The 21,223-nt window shown below is 40.0% G+C and overlaps 1 protein-coding gene across 1 annotated transcript; it reads left to right on the top strand.

The window, feature by feature from the left end:
* The first annotated feature begins 5,234 nt into the window (after window positions 1-5,234).
* LOC134333992 (zinc-alpha-2-glycoprotein-like) lies at window positions 5,235-20,634 on the top strand. Its single transcript, XM_063016211.1, has 9 exons — window positions 5,235-5,408; window positions 8,054-8,326; window positions 8,486-8,776; window positions 9,428-9,718; window positions 9,825-9,947; window positions 10,663-10,722; window positions 14,140-14,178; window positions 15,060-15,110; window positions 15,999-20,634. The coding sequence occupies exons 1-8, from the start codon at window positions 5,336-5,338 to the stop codon at window positions 15,098-15,100; spliced, it is 1,191 nt and encodes a 396-aa protein (XP_062872281.1). The 5' UTR covers window positions 5,235-5,335; the 3' UTR covers window positions 15,101-15,110; window positions 15,999-20,634.
* The last annotated feature ends 589 nt before the right edge of the window (window positions 20,635-21,223 follow it).

The following is a 21,223-nucleotide window of genomic DNA, read 5'->3' as shown; positions in this document are numbered from 1 at the left end:
TTCTGGGTTGCCAGATTCGCTGTTTTAACGCTAAACTAGGCTTGTGGGCTTGTGGTGAAAAAGCGCAAATGTTTAAAAATAAATAAATAAATAAAAGGTCTAAAACTACAAATAGATTTTAATCAAATCGAAAAGAAGCAGCACAGCAAGGCGGTAAAACAGTAAAACTGAAAGTTTGGAAAGGAGTCCTGGCAAGGGAAGAGAGGACATTGAAAGAATGCTTGAGATAAAGTGACAATAAAAAGTAGATATGAAGGACTAATATACCGATTTTTAATCGTAAATTATTATGGTATGGAAATAATTTTCTTAACAGATAATAAAATATCGGAAAGGAAAAGACAGTGCAAGAGAGAAAATGGCGGCCTTAACAGGGTCTCTTTCTTCTCTTTCTGATTGGTCATTTCAGATGCCACTCCAAAATTTCTGCCATCTCATTGGCCTTTACCTCACGTTGGGGCGGGTGTTTCACCGCCTTACATTTAAAAGGGTGTTGTCATCGGCAGAACCAGAGCCGTAGATAGATACCCCTTTTCCACCAAAAGAACCATGGTTCTAGAACCGGTTCTGTTCAGGTTTCTCTGAACCTTGGTGTTCTGTAGAGAACCGACGCGCGTTTCCACCAGTTTTTGAGAACCAAGCAGTGTCATCATCATCGGTGGGCATTACTTACTAAGAGTTAAGAGAAGTAATATCATGGCGGAGCGTGTAGATTATGTGTGAGCGTTTGTGCTGCTGTTACAGATGTTTGTTTTTATGTAAAAATGTGTTTGTCTCAGTTGTTGTTTTCTTTAGTTTATTGACGTGAGAGGAGTTTTGTGCTTTGCTTTCACCGCGACTCTCGGCTCATATAACCGATTTGCTCAGCGCTCAGCTTGAGCTGTGAAACATCATTAAAGTTCCACAACACGAACAAACATCTGTGTGAAATAACCATCAAATCCGCTCTATAATACCACGTGTATCTGTGTTTAACTGTATTCACTTCACGTGTGGTGTTTATGCAGCTCGGGGAATTGAAAAAGCTTCACGCTTTACTTTTCACGTTAAGCGTGTTTCGTTCTGTCCGGGTCACGTTTACCACGTCATATCACACAGTTCACCTTTTTAAAGGCGCATTGAAAATATCAGCGGCAAACTGTAATCAAGTGAAGTTTAAAAGATAAAAATGCAGCATTAAGCTCCATACGAGACGCCAGCTGACGCCATTGTAGCTAACGCGCTATGCTGTACAACATGACACGCCCACTGACGGACGTCACGGTTCGGGCTGAAAAACCAAGTATTCTGTGGTGCCAGATTGGCCCGCTAGTTTCACTGTCTGGAACCTCTTTTTTAGAGAGTTGCGACGCTCCTTGATCTCGCTGCCACGCGGTCACGTGGTTCATGTGCCCCTCCAAGAGTTCCAAACAAACCCGGCGCTGTCATGTTCTCATATGGGACCGGCAGCAGTGACTGAAATATTAAACACTAAATAATAAACATTTGTACAATTTCTGGGTATTTTCAACTGCGTTTACATTTACTGCATCTGCTTTAATGTCAGTTTGGTATATAAAGTGAAAGATTGATGTTTATAATGACTTATAATAGGTCGTTCTTGTTAACACACAGTACATTATATTAGCATACATTACATCAGGGTTTTTCAAACTCTGGGTCGCGACCCTTGGATGGGTCGTGAGCCAAAAAAAAATGGGTCGCCCAAAGATAAATAAGTAATTAAAATAAATATATTTTTAACAGGCTCACATAAACAGGATTGTTTTTAACAGGCACATCACGAACGCGGGCTTTATTACAGTGCTGCAGCTCAGATCTGTGTTGAGCCTAGTTGCTGCTGTTCAAACCTTTTATTCAGAATAATATATACATCGGAGCTGAAAAATGAATAGGTCAACTGCCAAGAAAAAACGACATACTGAGACAGTGGCTACAGAAACAACTGAAAAGGTGTGTAATCTTCAATAGCAAACGGGAGAAAGTTCAAGAGGAGAAGGCAGTGAGCTACAAGCTAATCGCGTTGCTACTGAGCCAGTCAAGAAAAAACTAAAAATCAGTGCCAGGGTCTATAAAGATAGTTTGGATTTGTAAACTGTTCCCCTACTCTAAGGGCGGCACGGTGGCTAAGTGGGTAGCACTGTCGCCTCACAGCAAGAAGGTCCTGGGTTCGTCCCCAACATCATGGGGTGGTCCGGGTTCTTTCTGTGTGGAGTTTGCATGTTCTCCCCGTGCCTGCGTGGGTTTCCTCCGAATGCTCCGGTTTCCTCCCACAGTCCAAAGACATGCTATGGAGGTGAATTGGAGACACTAAATTGTCCATGAATGTGTTTGATATTAAACTTGTGAACTGATGAATCTTGTGCAATAAGTTACTACCGTTCCTGTCATGAATGTAACCAAAAGTGTAAGAACATAAATATATTTATTTATGTTGCCTGGGTCGCGTGAAAAAATCATGGACAAAATGTGGGTCACCAGAAAAAAAGTTTGAAAAAACCCTGCATTACATAATGCCATATCATTAAGTAGTAGAGACAAGATACAGTACAGAGATTAAACAGTTTTTTTGTTTTGTTTTTTACATAAACTAATCTCCCTTTACTTTCCTGAGGATTCATAATAATAATAATAATAATCATTTTGGTTAAACACTAAGCCATGTGGCTGGATTCATAAAGTTTACCTGCACTGAATGAACAGATTGATAAACACACTACCGTACCTTTAACATTATAGTGCAGGTACATGAAATAGCTTCATTCATCTCTTATTTCATGAGTGATTAATCATTGATTCCTACATGTAATACATGAATGAATTCATTATGAATATGCACTAGTTCATTTTGTCTAATGTAAGTGGTGGACAAGGTACACAAACCATGTAGTTGAGTTAAAGTAGAGATATCCAAGGTAACATATTACTCTAGTAAAAGTAAAAATACTCTTTACCTCCACTAAAGTACTAAAGTATTTACCTTCAAATGTACTTAAGTATGAAAGTAAAAGTATAATGATTTATTATGGCTCTGATGTTTTATGATCATTTCTGTAACAAGACTCTTGATTAATCAACTCATTTTAGGTGAAAAGACTCGTGTGTCATTAATTAAGCTTAACTGACTGAGCTAAATTCAGTTATACCTATTAATTAGGATAAACATGTAACATTTAGTGCTGAGCAAATACTAAACAATAACAGTATTAAGTATATTAATGACATTAAATTCATTATTTTTTTAAAACAAAGCAACAAACAGCTGAAAATGCTTGATAAGTGGTGGAAATGAATGGGGCTCTATGGGATGTTTGGAACTATACAGAGCTCCACAACCCGGAAGCTGTACAGAAAAATGTCCCACCCCCGTTACAACGGTTCCCTATGGGAGTGTCAGCACTTGGTGGGTAGTCAGGATTGTGTCTACAGCACACAAAGTTAATTAAAATATAAACCCAGCACATTAACGAAGGTTCTACTCACCACATTGAGTCGACTTGTGTGATACTTTAGTACAAAAAGCATGAAATTCATCTTTCCTGCTCTTCCAGTCGATCGGTTTCCTCCCACAGTCCAAAAACATGCAGTTAGGTTAATTGGAGACACTGAATTGCCGTATAGGTGGAGCTCCAGAGTGAGGGCGATTGACTGTGATCTTGTATTTCTTCCATTTTCGAATGATCGCACCAACAGTGGTCTCTTTCTCACCAAGCTTCTTGCTGATGGTCTTGTAGCCCATTCCAGCCTTGTGCAGGTCTACAATCTTGTCCCTGACGTCCTTTGATAGCTCTTTGGTCTTGCCCATGGTGGTCGAGAGATTTGAATGGAAGAAACTGATTCTGTGACAGGAGTCTTTTATACAGGGACAGGACTAATTTGTGTGCCTCATGGGCACATAACCGGTCTGTGGGGGTCAGAATTCTTGCTGGTTGGTAGGGGATCAAATACTTATTTCCCTTAATTAAATAGAAATTAATTTATAACCTTTATTTAATGTTTTTTTTCTGGATTTTTTGTTGATATTCTGTCTCTCTCTGTTAAAATAAACCTTCCATAAAAATTATAGACTGTTCAAGTTTTTGTAAGGGGGTAAACTTACAAAATCAGCAGGGGATCAAATACTTATTTTCCCCACTGTATATATATATAGTGAACAAAAATTAGGACAGCGGACAGTGTTTTTTCTGTGTTTTCTTTATATTTTGTAAAATTCAATATTAAGATGTCCCCAAAGAATGTGCAGAGGCAGTGCAGTGATGAGAAAATGAAAAAATCTATTACTATTTGTGTTGTATAATTTCTCCTGCCAGTAGGTGTCACTGTGTATCAGACAGAGGGGGCAGTGAGTGAGAGAGAAGAAGGAAGTCGGCTGAGTAAAGTATTCTTTATTTCGTGCAATTACACTTGTGGTTAAGGTACAGGACTATTAAACAGAAGGTTGCCGGTTCAAGTCCCGCCACCACCAAGTTGCCACTGTTGGGTCCCTGAGCAAGACCCTTAACCCTCAATTCCTCATCGTGTTCCACTCATTGTGTAAGTCGCTTTGGATAAAAGCGTCTGCTAAATGCTGAAAATGTCAATGTAAATAAAGAAGGAAATAATAGAGAAATATGAGTCATTGTTGTTTAAAAAGAAGGAAATGTATTATGGTGTATGGTACAGCACATGTACTGAAATGTGATGTGTGTGTTTTATGTACAGTACAGTACTACTGTGTATTGTTGTTTATTATTGTTTATTACAGGAATGTCTATTCTATAATTTAAGATTATATATACTTGTATTTATAACAAATAAGAGCATTTAAGACATTAGAAAGGTAGAAAATGTAGAAATAGAAAATGTAAATTAGAGAGGTTAGGGGTAAGGGGGGTTTGGGAGGTCTGGCACGGATTAATTCTATTTACATTATTTCTTATGGGAAAGATAGGTTTAACTAACAAACATTTTCACTTAAGAACAGCCCTTCAGAACCAATTAAGTTTGTAAGTCAGGGGTCTACTGTACTAAATTGTCCATGACTGTGTTTGATATAAACTTGTGAACTGATGGATCTTGTGTAATGAGTAACTGTCATGAATGAAACCAAAGTGTAAAACATGATGTTAAAATCCTAATAAACAAACTAACTAACAGTTCCTGGAGGGCGGGTTTAAGGCAGAATTTGGGGGATTTTTGCAGCTGGTTTTTTTTGCTTGATTTGGCAACCTCGTTCTATTGGCGTTCCATCAACGGTGGCGTGAACGGGCCGCAGACAGTAACCAACTGAAGTGTTATTATCACTAGAGGACTGTACAAACTGGTTTATGTTTAGAACAAGGACGGACTGGTGATAATGGCGATGCTAATACTGGTTGGTATGTTGGGTATGTTGATGGCAGGAACTGGTGTAGCAGTAAACAGAGAGGGTAAGTTTACATGATACAGTTTTATAACGGTGATTCAAAAGTGAAAGTAAAAATGTACAGCGTTATTACGAACTAAAAACTCAACATTGTGTAACAAAGCTGTACTAAATTATATCTACTTTATTATATAAGGTGTTAACATGTCGGATTGTTGGTGTTGGATGTTTATTTGAGTATTTTTATACTTCTTTGAGAGGTAATGAGAGACAACATGGCCACAGGAAGGCCTGCTCTTCTCTCCAAACATCAACTGAGTCTATTGACTGAACAGGCACAAATTCCCACAGGCACACTTCCCAAAATAGTGGGTGATATTACAGCAACAAATGAGATGTCCAACAAGCTCCTGGTGGTAAAGGGTCTGTTAGCAGTGTTGTGTGGTGCAGATTTTGATGGCACACGGTTGTTTTGCACACACGTTTTTTTACTTCCTTATATAGAGCCACTAGGCTGGTACAGAGCTGGTAATCAGAGTTGTTTAGTTCAGTTCAGGGCTGTTGATATTAAACTGTGATATTTAGTTCACAGGTTACAGTAGATTCAACTTTGTCATTGTGGAGAGTAAACAAGTACAGAGCCAACGAAATAGATGCAGTAGCATCTAACCAGAAGTGCAAGATGGAGATTATATACATATATTACACAGTTAAAGTGCAGAAGTGACCAGATAAGTGAAATGAGGAGACATAAAGGAATATTAAGAATATTAAACAGATAGTGTTGATATTAACAGATAATAATGATTGTACAGTTTATTTCCCAGGCTATTATAAAGATGTGTAAAGATAACTGTTGACCCGTCTTAATGTTTCAAAATCCAAAAAGATATAGTTAAAAGTATTTTTTGGTATAAAACTTCATTGATTTCACTTATTAAGCCAAGCAGAAGGAGTTAATAATGAGATATAAACAATGATTATTTGGATTTTTTGGTTTGTGACACTTTTGCATAATTAAACATGCCCCGGGTCAAATTGATGAGAAACGAACATAACAGGAGGGTTAAATCTCTTAATCTTTCTTTAACACTTTTAAAGAATTATTAAACCTGAAATCTATATCTGTTAAAGTGGGTGAGTTTGTAAATAGTAAATATGATAGAAACCTTCTAGAGATACTAAAATAACACACACTGGCCACTTTATTAGGAACAGCATGAAGAAATAAATAGTATTTGATAATAAAACTTGTTGGCAGCAGATTTTATTGTTAACTAGTTGGTTAATTGCGTAGTTTGTAGTTAAATGGATATATGTACATCTCCATCCCCATCGCTTAGAACAGTAGTGCAGGACTTACCGACCAAGTGGTAAATAATGACATACTGATGTACATTTACATGTTAATTATAGTTATTTTTAATAAAACAATAACATAATTACAACAAAAAAATATTGTGATTATTGTCTTAATATGCTGATGAAGAAGAAACGGTCTAACGGTGTTTGTGGTGGTGTTTATATTTTTTCCCCTCTTTTCCCCCCAATTTTTTTCCCCCTAATCTAGTCGTGTCCAATTACCCTGATTGCGTCCTCTATACTGATTCGACCCTTCACCGCTGACTGAGGACGCCTCTCAACTGACACACGCCCCCTCCGGCACGTACAGTCAGTACAGACTGCATTTTTCACATGCACGAGTCGAGTTCATACACCGACGGGCACTGTGTACGGAGGGTCACACCCCCATCAGCATTATTCCTCAGCCCTGTGCAGGCGGCATCAGTCAGCCAGCAGGGGCCGCAGTCGCACCAGTTATGAGGACCTATGATCCGACTTTCTTACCCTCTAACCCTGAACAACAGCCGATCGTTGTTCATACTGCTGCCCAACCTAGTCGGAGAGGCAGAGCTGAGGTTCGATACGATGTATTCGAAACCCCAACACTGGTGCGCTAGCGTACTTTACCGCTGCGCCACCTGAGCGACTTGTTTGGTGTTGTAGAGATACATTGACAGATTAGGGGTAGAATGTTGGTCAGTGTGTAGTGTTCAAAGTTTAATTTTAAACAGAAACACACATTATTATTCACTGCAAAAAGAGATTATTTTATCTATTCTATTATGATAGTGTTCTTTGTCCAGACATTGTGTCAAGATATAGTGCACACATGGGAGGTGTTGACCTTGATGACATGATGGTGACCTTGTACCACAACCTTTGCAAAATCCCACCGGTAGTACATGTGCCATCAACAATGGATGGCTGCAGTATCGCCGAGATGCCAAAGTCCTTGGTGTGCAAGAGCACAAAAGCTCAGGATGTTTAAAATGGAGGTTGCAGATGCACTCATCCACGGAGGAAAGAAAAGGGATGGCCCTCCAAGAAAAGGGAGGGGGATGTGCTCAAATTTACTCAAATTATGCTAATTATATGCTTTGTGAAAACATTGTATAAAATTCAAGAAAAATACTAAATAGAAACATATTTATTAATGGCCACCCACTGTACGGGCAAAAGTATGTGGACACCTGACCACTGGGCTTCTTGGACAGCTTGTTCCAAGACAATGAGCATAATTATTGAGTCCCAGCCGGCCTACCTAATACCCTGGCCTCCACTTTTATTAGCTTTTTTAAGCTTTCCACACACATGGAGATACGGATGGATTAACATAATAAACGTTTCATTGTTTTGTCCCCACAGGTGAGCATTCCCTCTTCTACATCTACACGGCTCTCTCCAAACCTCTCCAACTACCCGGCATTTATGAGTTCATTGCGCTGGGCATGCTCGATGACCGAGAGCTCGATTACTACAGCAGTGAGAAACAAATAAAGCTTCCAATGCAGACCTGGATGCAGGAGAAGATGCCAGAAGATTACTGGGAGAAAGGAACCCAGTCCCGCAAGAGTAAAGAGCAGTGGTTCAAGGTCAACCTGGATATCCTGATGGATCGGATGAACCACACCAAGTCTGGTTAGTAAATCATGGATCATTTTTCAATTCATTTAAGTTTGTTTTTTAGTGTCTATATATCCTGACTTTATTAATTAAAGTGATTCTTGGTGAATATATATTTATAGGGCTCTTGTTTTGTGCAGCCAGTCACTGTGTTTGTTGTTTTATTTATTTCAGATGTTCATGTTCTTCAGTGGAGACACGGGTGTGTGGTTAAGGAAAACACAGATGGAAACGTTTCATTTGTTAGCGGCATTGATGAGTACAGTTATGACGGCTCAGAGTTCCTCTCATTTGACCTACAAAACTCCAGATGGATCGCTCCGGTCCCTGCTGCTCAGGCGACCAAGAATAAATGGGATGACGTGGCCATTCTAAACCAGTACACCAAGGGCTACCTGGCGAAAGAGTGTGTGGACTGGCTCTCCAAGTTCATGGGCTATGGAGAAGCATCACTAAAAGCACACAGTGAGTACACGACTGATCTAATGAGTAGGGGTGGGCGATATGGCCTTTAAATAATATCACGATATTTTGGGATAATTTTGCGATAACGATATTCACTAGCGATATATAAGAACACTTTTTTAAAAAGTTTATTTTAAGAACACCTTTGTTTTGAAGACACTCAGGAAATCTAAGGTACAAATGTTACTAAATGTACATTAAATTAAGCATCACTTCCAGTAGGGCTGTGCGATATGGCTAAAAAAACTTCATATCTCCATATATCCTCGTGCTCACACGGGTGCTTTTGCTTTAGGTGCTGAAATAAAGTTGATGTGTTGCCACCGTTTGTCGTTACAGTATTTTTGCACGTTCTGTCCGACCTTCATTATCAGAAAACCTTCCACACTAGTGATGTAGCTCGGCTTTTAGGGACTGATTCGTCCTCGGTGCTAACTCCGGTACTACTCTCTGTCCATTATTTCACTGTTCACGCGCTTGAGAGCGAGTGGCGTGCATTTGCTAACAATATCGCGATATGGCAAAAACCATATCGAGTTTACAACTATACCGGTATTATCGTGAATGATATTATATCGCCCACCCCTACTAATGAAATACTTACATTTAAAATAAACATTTACAAACGTAATTCGTTCTCTCTCCATTCAGTTCCACCGGATGTGTTTATATTCGCGAAGAAATCAGTAACCAACCCCGACAAGTTGACCCTGACCTGCTTGGCCACCGGTTTCTACCCTCCTGATGTGCAGATGTATATAAGAAAGTCTAGAACTACTCTGCCTGAACATCTAACAACATCTTCAGGAATCAGACCCAACGATGACGGCAGCTACCAGCTGAGGAAGTGTGTGGATGTCCTGGAGCAGGATAAAGCTCGTTACGATTGTTACGTCACCCACAGCACCCTCAAGGAGCCGATAATTACAAATTGGACTATAGGTAGCGTCTTAACTATGTAGAATTTTATGATCTTCATGTTGCTTCCGTTTGATGAATAAATTCTCTAATGTTAAATCTAAATATTTTTTATTATTTTTTATTAAAGATGGAAAATGCTTTGACTGTGGTGTGGTTTCGCCTGGAATCATTGGAGCTGGGATTTCGGTGGTGCTCACGCTGCTTTTGGTCGGACTGGTCCTCTTCATCCTCAAAAAGAAAGGAATAATCAGTGAGTAGAAGCACATCACCTCACATATTGTACTTGAAAAGCTGAAAAGGAAAATAGAGCTACACATAAGAATGGACACAGTGTTGGTATCAGAAGGGTAAAATGTTTATGGTGCATACCTGGACCCTGATTTGTGGTAGTGACTATACAGTCTTCTGTGCTAGTGTGAGGGTTTAAGACAGAGCTCGGTGGTTTAAGAGAACTACAGTCCGTTATTGGACTCGTTAAAGTGGATAGATACAATTTCAGACACATTTTGTAAACCTGATGAGCCAAATTGTGCATGATAACACCTATCTGGTAGCACTGGTGCATGTGGGGGTGAGGGATCTATTAGATGTCGGGCTGATGGATGTTTAATGCAGTAGATCTGATCAGCATACAGACCTGAGGGACTTTTATAAGGGCCGAATTGACAGTGGTCCAATGGTCCGAAGACTCAATTCTTGAGAACATGAAGGCTATGGGGGTACGAACCAACAGAAGATCAACTGTGGATCAAACTGCAGATCATTTTAATCCTGGTGATGAGGTGAATGTCTTTTTGTATACTGGGCAAAGTCAAAGTGACCATGCTAACTTCTGTCCGCCATCAAGTAATAAGACAGAGAGCCAGACCCTTAAAACTTGTGCAATATTACAGAGGTATTATAAATGATATATTATAATTATATGATCACCAAATTCATGGCTTGATTTTCTTCTGGTTTTCTAGTGAGTCCATGTGGATCAAATGGACACGTCAACGAAAATGGGTATAACCTAACATCTACAGGTAGGTGGATTTGTAATGGATGAGATTATGATAAACTAGTTGCAATGGAGAAACAGGTCAGAGGAACCAAGGCTTTAAAATGAACACGCTCTGACACCCACTTACTTATGACATACTTTATGTGTTCAGTAGCGGTACCTTGAAACTCAACCTCAGTTGGTTCTGGGAGTGGCGGTGAATTTAAAAGATTTATTTTATTTATTTATTTATTTATTTATTTTTTCGCATAAGGGTGTAGGGGAAACCTGTTAATGTGTTCCATGGTCTCATATATGAATAGCATACACACTATATTGCCAGAAGTATTCACTCACCCATCCAAATCATTGAATGCAGGTGTTCCAATCACTTCCATGGCCACAGGTATATAAAGCACCTAGGCACACATTAGTGGAAGAATGGGTGGCTCTCAGGAGCTCAGTGATTTCCAGCGTGGTACCGTGATGTAGGGCTGGGCGATATGGATCAAAAATTATATCTCGATATTTTTTTCTGAATGGCGATATACGATATATATCTCGATAATTTTTTATCCCATAAGGTAATAACAAAAAGACACTTCTGAGACAAAGCTACATGTTCCCATTTTTTTACAGGCACTTTTATTAATATTCATGCTGGGGAAGCTTCACACAAGAACTATTTTTCCTTAAAAAAAAAAAAAAAGAGCTATTCTAAGAAAAAAAAAAGTTGTTTTCTAAGGCATCTCCTGTCGTCTAATGTGAATTACAAATATATAGTCTGGCCCTTTAATAATGTTAAGTGTACTATAGGGCGCAGGGAGCGAGTGTGTAGGGAAGATGTTGGAATGACACGGTTTCCGGCTGAGCTTGTGTGACATTAAAAGTAAAACCCCGTTACAGTAAACCCCTCGTTAACCCCCCACCCCACCCCCACATGTTTGGACTTTATACATTATTTTATGTATATGTCGCCACAACATTAACATTTACATTAATATTTTCTTTTACTGTATAGAACTCAGTTCTGTAATACAGGCAGAACTAATCGTTCATGTTACTGGTGTAACTATTACAACATTTAATGCATTTTAATCAGCGTTCTGCTTCATGCACTTTATTATTATTTAACAGCTTTATTTGTTGTTTAATTGCTGTTTGCTCCTTGTTTACTGCAGAGTTAGTTCATGCAATTTAATAATGTTTGGTTGTTTATTGGCCGACAACAAGAAATACTATAATAGAAGATAAATAAATAAATAAAGTTTCGGACGTCGGGCAATCGTCCAGTATAAACTAACACGACCACGTACAACATCCAGTACAGAAATCACTCCCCATAATGTTTGTATTTACAGATAGAGCAAATATATGCACATCACATATACAAACACAAGAGTCAGAACAACAGGAGACGCACCGTTACGTTATTATTACTTTCTCAACACTTAATGTGAAGTAAATACGTGCATGTCAGCGTGTGCATGCGCTTGTGTTGGTTTTTGAAACGAATAACGACTCGTTTTCTTGTTTTTTAACTTTGGGATTTGAAGTGAAAAACGAATGAAGGTACACGGAGCTGGAACCTTTTATCTGGACTTGTTTTCGGCGTTCTCTACAGAATACATTATTCTGCTGCTCATCTGATACTTTGAATTCGAACCATCTCCAAATAATTCCAAAAAGAGTCATTATTTTTCTTTTTAGTAAGCAGCTCCTCTTCGATAGCTTCTGTCATGTCTTTATCCGTCTTCATGCTATCGCTGTCTGCAGGAATTACTGGTGAAGCGGTGGGGAGGGGTGAGTTGTGTTCAGTGAGGGAGAGGGGCGGGGCAGTGAGGGAGAGGGGCAGGGCGAGTTGTGTTCAGTGAGGGAGAGGGGCGGGGCAGGTGAACATGTGCAGAGACAAACTAGGAGAAGAGAAAGACGAACTTTCGGATCTAACTGGAGCGTAACATCTACAGTATATCGATATATGCAATATTGTCTTATCTTATATCGCATATGAAAATATATCGATATTTTATAAAATCTCGATATATCGCCCAGCCCTACCGGCGCGCATAGGATGACGTAAAACGCGTCTATGTAGAGCGCGCACTAGTTTTTGTGTTATCACCTCAGTGAGCACCTCCACAACCAATCAGTGAGCTCCAACCGCCTACCCCTCCCACCCCTCCCTTACTGTGGATGCGAGAATGTCCTAAAGTCTCAGTTTTTAAGGTAAACCCGAAGCAGAAATTTGGCGCTTCACATTTTTTTAAAATACCGTCACCATTTTTAAATACCGCGGTATACCGTAATAACGTCAAACCGCCCAACCCTATTACCAACACTTTATTTCTGTGGCAAATGTTGTTTACAATCACCATAGCAAATATTTAGCTTTTAACTCATTCTGATCTGGATTTTTTGAAGTTGGAGTGAAAAGAGTCCATGTTGGTCTCCAAAGCTTTTCAACACAATAAACAGATTATATTGCAGAACAAATATGTAAGATGAATTATTAGTACTTTATAGTGTCATTATTTAATACATTTGTGCCGTTTTGGCTCTAAAACTCTCAGACTCTGTCCATACACATGAAATTTACCCTCCCCTATTTCTTCCTCTTCACTTCTTCCTTCCCTATCAGTCTATGTAAAAGCATCACTGAATCACTGAGTATAACAAGTCAGAAACGACTCTTTTCAAATGATTATTCATTGGAATTGACTCAGTGAGCTGTGCTCTTATCTATGGTAAAGATTCATTTGTTTTGCTTACTCAGTTTCATTATGGTGTCGTGCGTAAACAACTTCATGAATCAGTGCTCATGTGTTTCAGTGATTCACTCGTGGTTCAGGCCTTGATAAACAGCTGTATAAACCAATCAGAGCTTCCGAATTCAGATTGTGGGCGGAATTTCAGTTGTTCCTCTGAGCCAAAGCAAGATTTGCTATTTTTTCAATTTGATTTCTCCAGTGTGTGTCATTTAGATGAGCTAGTAATGAAAACTCTCTCTTTATTGGTTGTAGAGGTATAAGTGACAGTTTAGTGAACAAATGAACAGTTTCAGCTTTTTACTGTGGAAGCTGAGAGAATAAATGATCTGAGAAAGACAGTCTTAGTTAGTTAGGTGGATAAACACAGTTGAAAATGGGTCTGTATATTCAGGAAATATTCTGGAAACATACAGGATGACTGTCAGGATGAAAAACAAGTAGATTATATCCCTAACAACACACGGATATAGATTTGGTCTGAATTTAAAGAAGAGAAGCTCAGGTAAGCAGCGGTTATGATTTTATGCTGCTGTGCGGTTCAACTGGGTCGCACACGTCGAGTTTAAAGATTTGGAGTTTAGGTGACGTTGTGTATAATGAGTAATTGAGTTTTTATTATATTTGACACCCATAGTCTTGGAAATAAGAAACTGTATGAACTGCTCTAATAGTTTTTTTTTCTTTATAAACAGGAGAAATTGCAACTGTAAATGGAGGAACAGCCTGTGCAGGTAGGTGGATTTGTGTCTAGTTTTTTAGAAAAGCTAAACCAATCTGTGTACCAATCTTATCCAGAGTATGAGGGCAGTGTTTTAATGCAGAACTAAACGTCATTTCATTGTTACAGTAGAAGGAAAACCACCACTAACCATGAAATGATGTCCATTCTCAACCTCATGTACACAGCTATGGTAGCGCATCGTAATTTATTATAAAAGATAAAAGATAGTAAGCTGGACCTATAGCTGACTTAGAGACAGTGGGAAAGGGCCGCTCAGGTGGCGCAGTGGTAAAAACACACGCTGGAACCAGAGCTGGGATCTCAAATACATCGTATCGAGTCTCGGTTCTGCCTGCCGACTGGGCTGAGCAGCCACATGAACAACGATTGGCCTGTTGTTCAGATATGGGCGGGCTTAAGCCGGATGGGGACTCTCTCTAACTAATGCAATTACGACCTCTGCTGGATAATTGATGGCGCCTGCACAGAGACGGGATAATAGTGCTGTCAGGGTGTGTCTCTCTGTACACAGTGCTGATTCGCATTGCACTCATCAGAGTGTAGGTGACAAAATGCGTACACATGCTGTCCACGTGTCGGAGGGGGCATGGGTTAACTTCGTTCTCCTCAATCAGTGGGGATCGGCATTGGTGGAGAGGAAGCATGACTCAGTCGGGCAAAAGGGAGAAAAAATGTGCATACACTTGTGCTAAAGATAAATAAAGCATCTTTATAAAGTTTTAAATTATTTAACGAACATTTGTTTATACATTTTTTTTAAATACTCACAGAAACACACAACTATGCTGTACATGATGTACTTTATTGTTACAGTAAAAGGAAATAAATATGTGAACTGTTCTAATATTGAACTATTTTGTCTTTGTTTAGACCCTGATAGAGCCATGAATGGAAATGGGTTCCATTCTTAAAGTGCTGCAGGTAGGTTGGTTTTGGGTTTTTGTTGTAAAGATGATAAGTTGCTTGTACAGCTAAAATCAGAAGGTTTACATACACTTACACTTGATGTGTGTGTCCTAACAGTCTCTGAGTTTCAGTGATTTCTGCAGACGATGTTTTTTAAATATTGTGGTGGAAAAATCCTGGATTATGTGTAGAAAAGAGTTTTAATCACGTCTGCAGAGAAGGATCACACCGACAGAGTCTCACACAGAGACTCAGAGAGTGCTATAAAAGGGAAAGAAAATAATCACCCTTTATACTCCCATCAGTGACCTTAGGACTGTGTAAAATTCCACCTTTAACAGAGATTTCTTAGCTAGAACACATGAACTGAACTAAATCGGCTAGAACTGGGTTTTGAGGTCATAAAATGTCACGTACGCCACTTTCCAGTAACTTTCCATTGTAGCAGTGTTCCTAAATATACATTTAGTCTGTGATTATGTAAAGTAAGGAAGGTTAAACTGGGTTTTACTGGGGTGGGTCACGTCACACTACTGAAGCTCGAGGTGAATCTAGACACCTGCAAGAACAAAAAAAAGGACAATCACGATTAAATCAAGTGGCCAAAATAACAGAAACAAAACAGTGACAAATGAAAGGCATGAAAAACATCCTCAGCCCACGACGGAGACAGTGGATAGAACAGGGACAGAGCAGAACTCAGAACCGGTTCTCACAATATGACTGTCTGCAGCAACCAGGTAAAACCCTCAGAACCACCCGGGACCGTCGGTGCACGAGTGGCACCCCAACAGTACCAAGTAACTGTTAAACTGCAGCTTGTTTAGTGTATGTGAACAGAATTGCAGCCATAACAGTGACATGTTTGGATTCACCTGATTCCTTTTGTTTCTTGTGTTTCAGGAGGAACTGATGAGGAACTTTAAAGTTAGAACCAAGCTGCTGATAAACGTTATGGTTTCTCATCCACTAAGCTTTTGTTTTCAGTGTTGATTAACGCCACACATTTCTGAGGTTCCGGTTTGATTGGTGAGAGCATTTCTGTGAGCTACCTTAAAGCATTTCATTTACATTTATACAGTTTGGGTGATTAAGGGTTTAGGGGCCTTGCTCAGGGGCCAAACAGTGGCAATTGAACAGGCAATCTTTTGATTATAAGTCCAGTTACCTTAACCGCTGAGCTACCACTGAGCTACCAAAAGATTACATACACTGATCAGTCATAACATTAAAACCACCTCCTTGTCCATTTTATCAGCTCCACTTACCATATTACTGACTGTAGTCCATCTGTTTCTCTACATGCTTTTTAACCTGCTTTCACCCTGTATTTCAATGGTCAGGACCCCCACAGGACCACCACAGAGCAGGTACTATTTAGGTGGTGGATCATTCTCAGCACTGCAGTGACACTGACATGGTGGTGGTGTGTTAGTGTGTGTTGTGCTGGTATGAGTGGATCAGACACAGCAGCAGTGCTGCTGGAGTTTTTAAATACCGTGTCCACTCGCTGTCCAATCTATTAGACACTCCTATCTAGTTGGTCCACCTTGTAGATGTAAAGTCAGAGACGATCGCTCATCTATTGCTTCTGTTTGTGAGTCGGTCATCTTCAGTGGTCACGGGGCGCTGTTGGCTGGAAACTTTTGGTTGGTGGACTATTCTTAGTACAGCAGTGACAGTGAGGTGTGTAAAAACTCCAGCAGCACTGCTGTGTCTGATCCACTCATACCAGCACAACTACAAAGTGCTTCTATATGGTAAGTGTAGCTGATAAAATGGACAGTGAGTGTAGAAACAAGGAGGTGGTTTTAATGTTATGGCTGATCGGTGTTTAGTGTGTTAATGTTACAGTATTTGATTAGTATTTCCACATCAGAGGTCAAAATTATTTTGATTGTTGTTTTGTGTAACGTTTGTGTTTTATTTTTATTATATGTGGTTTTTATATAAGTACAAGTTTTTGTATAAGTACATGGAGTAAAAAAAAAAAATCTCCATTGGAGTCAGAAAGTTATGATGTCCAGAAATGCCATTGACCTCCCTCTGCTCAACTTCACTTGAAGTGGATTTATGCCTAGTTCACACTACACCATGTTTGCCCTGTTTTTAGCTCTCGATCGCTCAACGACTCGATCTGAGAGAAGACCTGAAAATATCTAGTGTGCTAAATATCTGGACCTGTCGGCGACTCAGAATCCTGAAGTATGATCCATTGTTGCAGTCAATGTATGAGTCGAGCTTCAGCAAATGAGAATGCAAGATATGGAGTGATGGGGAACCTGGGGGTGGAGCTTATAAACGTTAACAAGCATGGTTTCTATCAGAAAACATCAGCACACGCACAAGCTTTACAGTATTTGTGACCTTATCATCCACACCAAACCAGAATACCCAGGCTGCATTGCAAAAAAAAAATTATATAGCTCCGACTCTCTCTGCAGAACAGAACAGACCATCCCTGCTGGTCGTGCTGACATCCATTTCTGAAAGGATAAACCCGTCTCAGACGTGGTATCATTAAACCCCTCGTCACCTCTCGCTTGTGTTTTGGTGACTAAATGTAGTTTGGGAGACCAGACAGACTCGCCTGTGATTCCTCCTGGTGATAGATGGTGTAGTGTGTGACCCTCTAATCACCCATCAGTGTGTAGTGTGAAAACCACGAGGACTTAAAAGACTCCCGATTACAAGAGATCCAGTCGTGTAGTGCAGGGGTTTTGGCCCACATGTTGTCCATGATTTTTTGACCACAACACAAACATAATCTGGTCCCACTGTGGTTTACAAGATGTAACGCAAAGCCTTCACAAGAGGGCACTTGTGTACAAGTTAAAATGAGTTGATTTAATCGTTATTATTTGAAAGTCCTGTACTGTGAACTTGGCATAATGTGAAGTAAAAAAGAAGAGAACGATTCGTACATGAAAAAAAAAAAACGTGTAAAGAAAATGAGAAATGTTCTGTGCTTCAGTCTGAATGAGAAAAGAATCGTTCAGGTTGCGATCAGTTCAGGAGCGAGGGATGTCATGGCATGGGGGGTGTATCGGTGCCACCCATGAGCGTGGGTGACTGGTACATCTGTGAGGGCGTCAGTGCAGCTTTTTTCGCCTTGAAGCACAAACGTAACCAAGCCAGCTCGGGCTGAAAAGCCGAACTGCTGAGGGCTTGTAGAACTGTCAAAAAGAGCAGTTTTTCTTTTATTTTTATTAGCCGCTTTGTTGCAAGGCTTCAGCCACACCCTCTTCAGACACAGCCGGTCGTGTCTGCACAAAGCACTTTCAAGATTCAAACCCAGACGTCTGCAGTACGGAGCTAGTGTTATAGATGGCCGCACCACACAAGTGCCTGTAAAAATGTTTTGCCCCAACTGTTTACAAACATTTAATATTTTTAAACTCACTTTTGTATACAGGACTGTGAAAAAGTATTCCCCCCCCCAACCGATTTATTTAATTTTGCTGATTTGTCACATTTAAAGGTTTAAAGGATTTTCTGGTAGAGAGCAGAATTTAGGTTGTCCAGGTCCTGCAGGAAGCAAAGCAGCCCCAGACCATCACGCTACCACCACCATGTTTCACTGTTGGGTTGATCTTGTTAAGGTGGAGTGAGGTGTTAGATTTTTGACAAATGTAACTGGACCCACGTCTTCCAAAAAGTTCCACCTTTGACTCAACAGTCAACAGAATATTATCCCAGAAGTCTTGGGGGTTGTCTAGATGTTTTGGCATGTAAGATGAGCCTTTGTGTTTTTTTTGGCCAGCGTCCTTACTATTTTGAAATCATGCACATTGACCTTAACTGAGGCGATTGAGGTCTGCAGGTCTTTAGATGTTCCTCTGGGTCCTTTTCTTTTCATTCTTCTGAATATGTTACAACTCCTGGGAAGGTTCACCACTCATCCAAGTTTGCTCCATTAGTGGATAATGGCTTTCACTGTGGTTTGGTGGAGTCCCAGAGTCTTAAGAATGCCTTTGTTTCACATCTGTACTGAGGCGATTGAGTTCTGCAGGTCTTTAGATGTTCCTCTGGGACCTTTTCTTTTCATTCTTCTGGATGAGTCACAACTCCTGGGAAGGTTCATCACTCATCCAGGTTTGCTCCATTTGTGGATACTGTGGTTTGGTGGAGTCCCAGAGTCTTAACAATGCCTTTGTTTCACATCTGTACTGAGGCGATTGAGTTCTGCAGGTCTTTAGATGTTCCTCTGGGACCTTTTCTTTTCATTCTTCTGGATGAGTCACAACTCCTGGGAAGGTTCATCACTCATCCAGGTTTGCTCCATTTGTGGATACTGTGGTTTGGTGGAGTCCCAGAGTCTTAACAATGCCTTTGTTTCACATCTGTACCGAGGCGTTTGAGGTCTGCAGTTCTCTTTAAATGATCATCTGGGTTCTTTTCTGCGCTTCTGGATGAGTCGCAATTCCTGGGAAGGTTCACCACTATTCCAAGTTTGCTCCATTTGTGGATACTGACTCTCACTGTGCTTCACTGGAGTCCCAGAGTTTGAACAATGACTTAGTTTCGCATCTTTATTTGAGTGTCTGTAGAACGAGGCACCTACAGTGAAACACGGTGGTGGTAGCGTGATGGTCTGTGGCTGCTGTGTTTTTTGAGACCTTCTGTCCTGCTTCACATCACCAGACAGGAACGTAAATTGAAGTTTAGATTCAGCAGGCCTTGGAGTGATCATGTGACCAGGCGTGGTCGGTCTTTGTCTGATATTACAAGTAGTTTGATGATGTGAAACGTAGAATACTTGTTCACAGCTCTGTATGTTATTAGCATTTCAGATGTAACATTTCAGGTTTATGTCAGGAGCTGAGTTGTATCATTTCTGATGGTGTTTAATATTATGGTGTTTCATGTTTGATATGATTGAACCAGCAGCAGTGAGATACTGAACCGTTCACTAGGTTTGTGGTTCATGTAAATAGTGATAATATGAGGAGGATTCAGAACAGGAAGTGTTTGTGAAGTCCTGATCTGAACATCCTGTGAGTGAGTAAATTTCATACAAGGTTGGAAAGTATGTGATACACTATGTGGACAAAAGTATTGGGACACCTCGTTTAGTTACTGAATTCATGTTTTTCAGCCACAGCAGTCGCTAACAGGTGTAATAAATCAATTATATTAAGAAAATAATATGCTTTCAACTGTGCAGCAATAGTTTAGGGAAGGCCCTTACCGATTCCATCAGTGTGCTCTATAAAGACGTAAAGAAAAGCTTGGGTCTAAAGAAACTGCACAGAGTCCAGACGTCAGCTACACTCAACAGCTCTGGAATGAACCGGAACATCAACTGATCAATCAGTGCAATCTTGAGACTGAGCACAAATTCCTACACACAGCCAAACTTCAAAGTCTTGTGAGAAGCTTCTCAGAAGAGCGACTGTTCTAGCTGAAATGATCACACAGAGGTCACTGTTTGTTCTTGTCTGACAAGCTCATGATCAGGTGTCCAGATACTTTTGTCCACATTGTATAAATTGTACATTGCAAGCTTGACTTTGTATTAATAAAGATTTGAAGATTTTTTTGGTCTGTCTTGTGTTCATATGTTATTATATTGTTGGAACCTGATCGTAATATCACAGATTCATTATTTTTATGGACAGCAGATGAAGATACAGTATTTAAAACAGCAGATATAAAACAATTTAGTGCAGAAATTTACATTTTTCTGCTACTTCAATCAGAAAACTCGATACAAATTGAGCTTCATGGTCACATGGAAACTGTTATGAGGGGAGAGATAGGACCCAAGGATGCAGAGAACAAATCATAGTTCAAATCATAGTTTTTATTTAACAATAAATAATAGTAAACAAAAGACAACATAAAAGGGGAAAATAATGGGAACGGGGCGGTGAACCCCGAACGAAGCCGCTGGCGCCGCAGGCAACTGAAAAAAGAAAAAACACGCACAAGGAAAGGGGAAGCGCGGGGCTCAGGAGCGAGGCGTTCGCTTAACTCACCGCAACATTTAGCCATGAGCGATAGAAGAGGTCCTGCGCTCTATAAGGAGCGCTGTAGGTGCCGACACACCGGTAAGCCAGTCGATGAGAAAACAAACAAAACAAAATATAACAAAATACAGCTTTAAATAAAAGCTGTTCCGGCAT

Source organism: Trichomycterus rosablanca, chromosome 1 (genome assembly GCF_030014385.1).
Source record: "Trichomycterus rosablanca isolate fTriRos1 chromosome 1, fTriRos1.hap1, whole genome shotgun sequence".
NCBI classification, from domain to species: Eukaryota; Metazoa; Chordata; class Actinopteri; order Siluriformes; family Trichomycteridae; genus Trichomycterus; species Trichomycterus rosablanca.
This window is presented reverse-complemented; position numbering and strand designations above follow the sequence as displayed.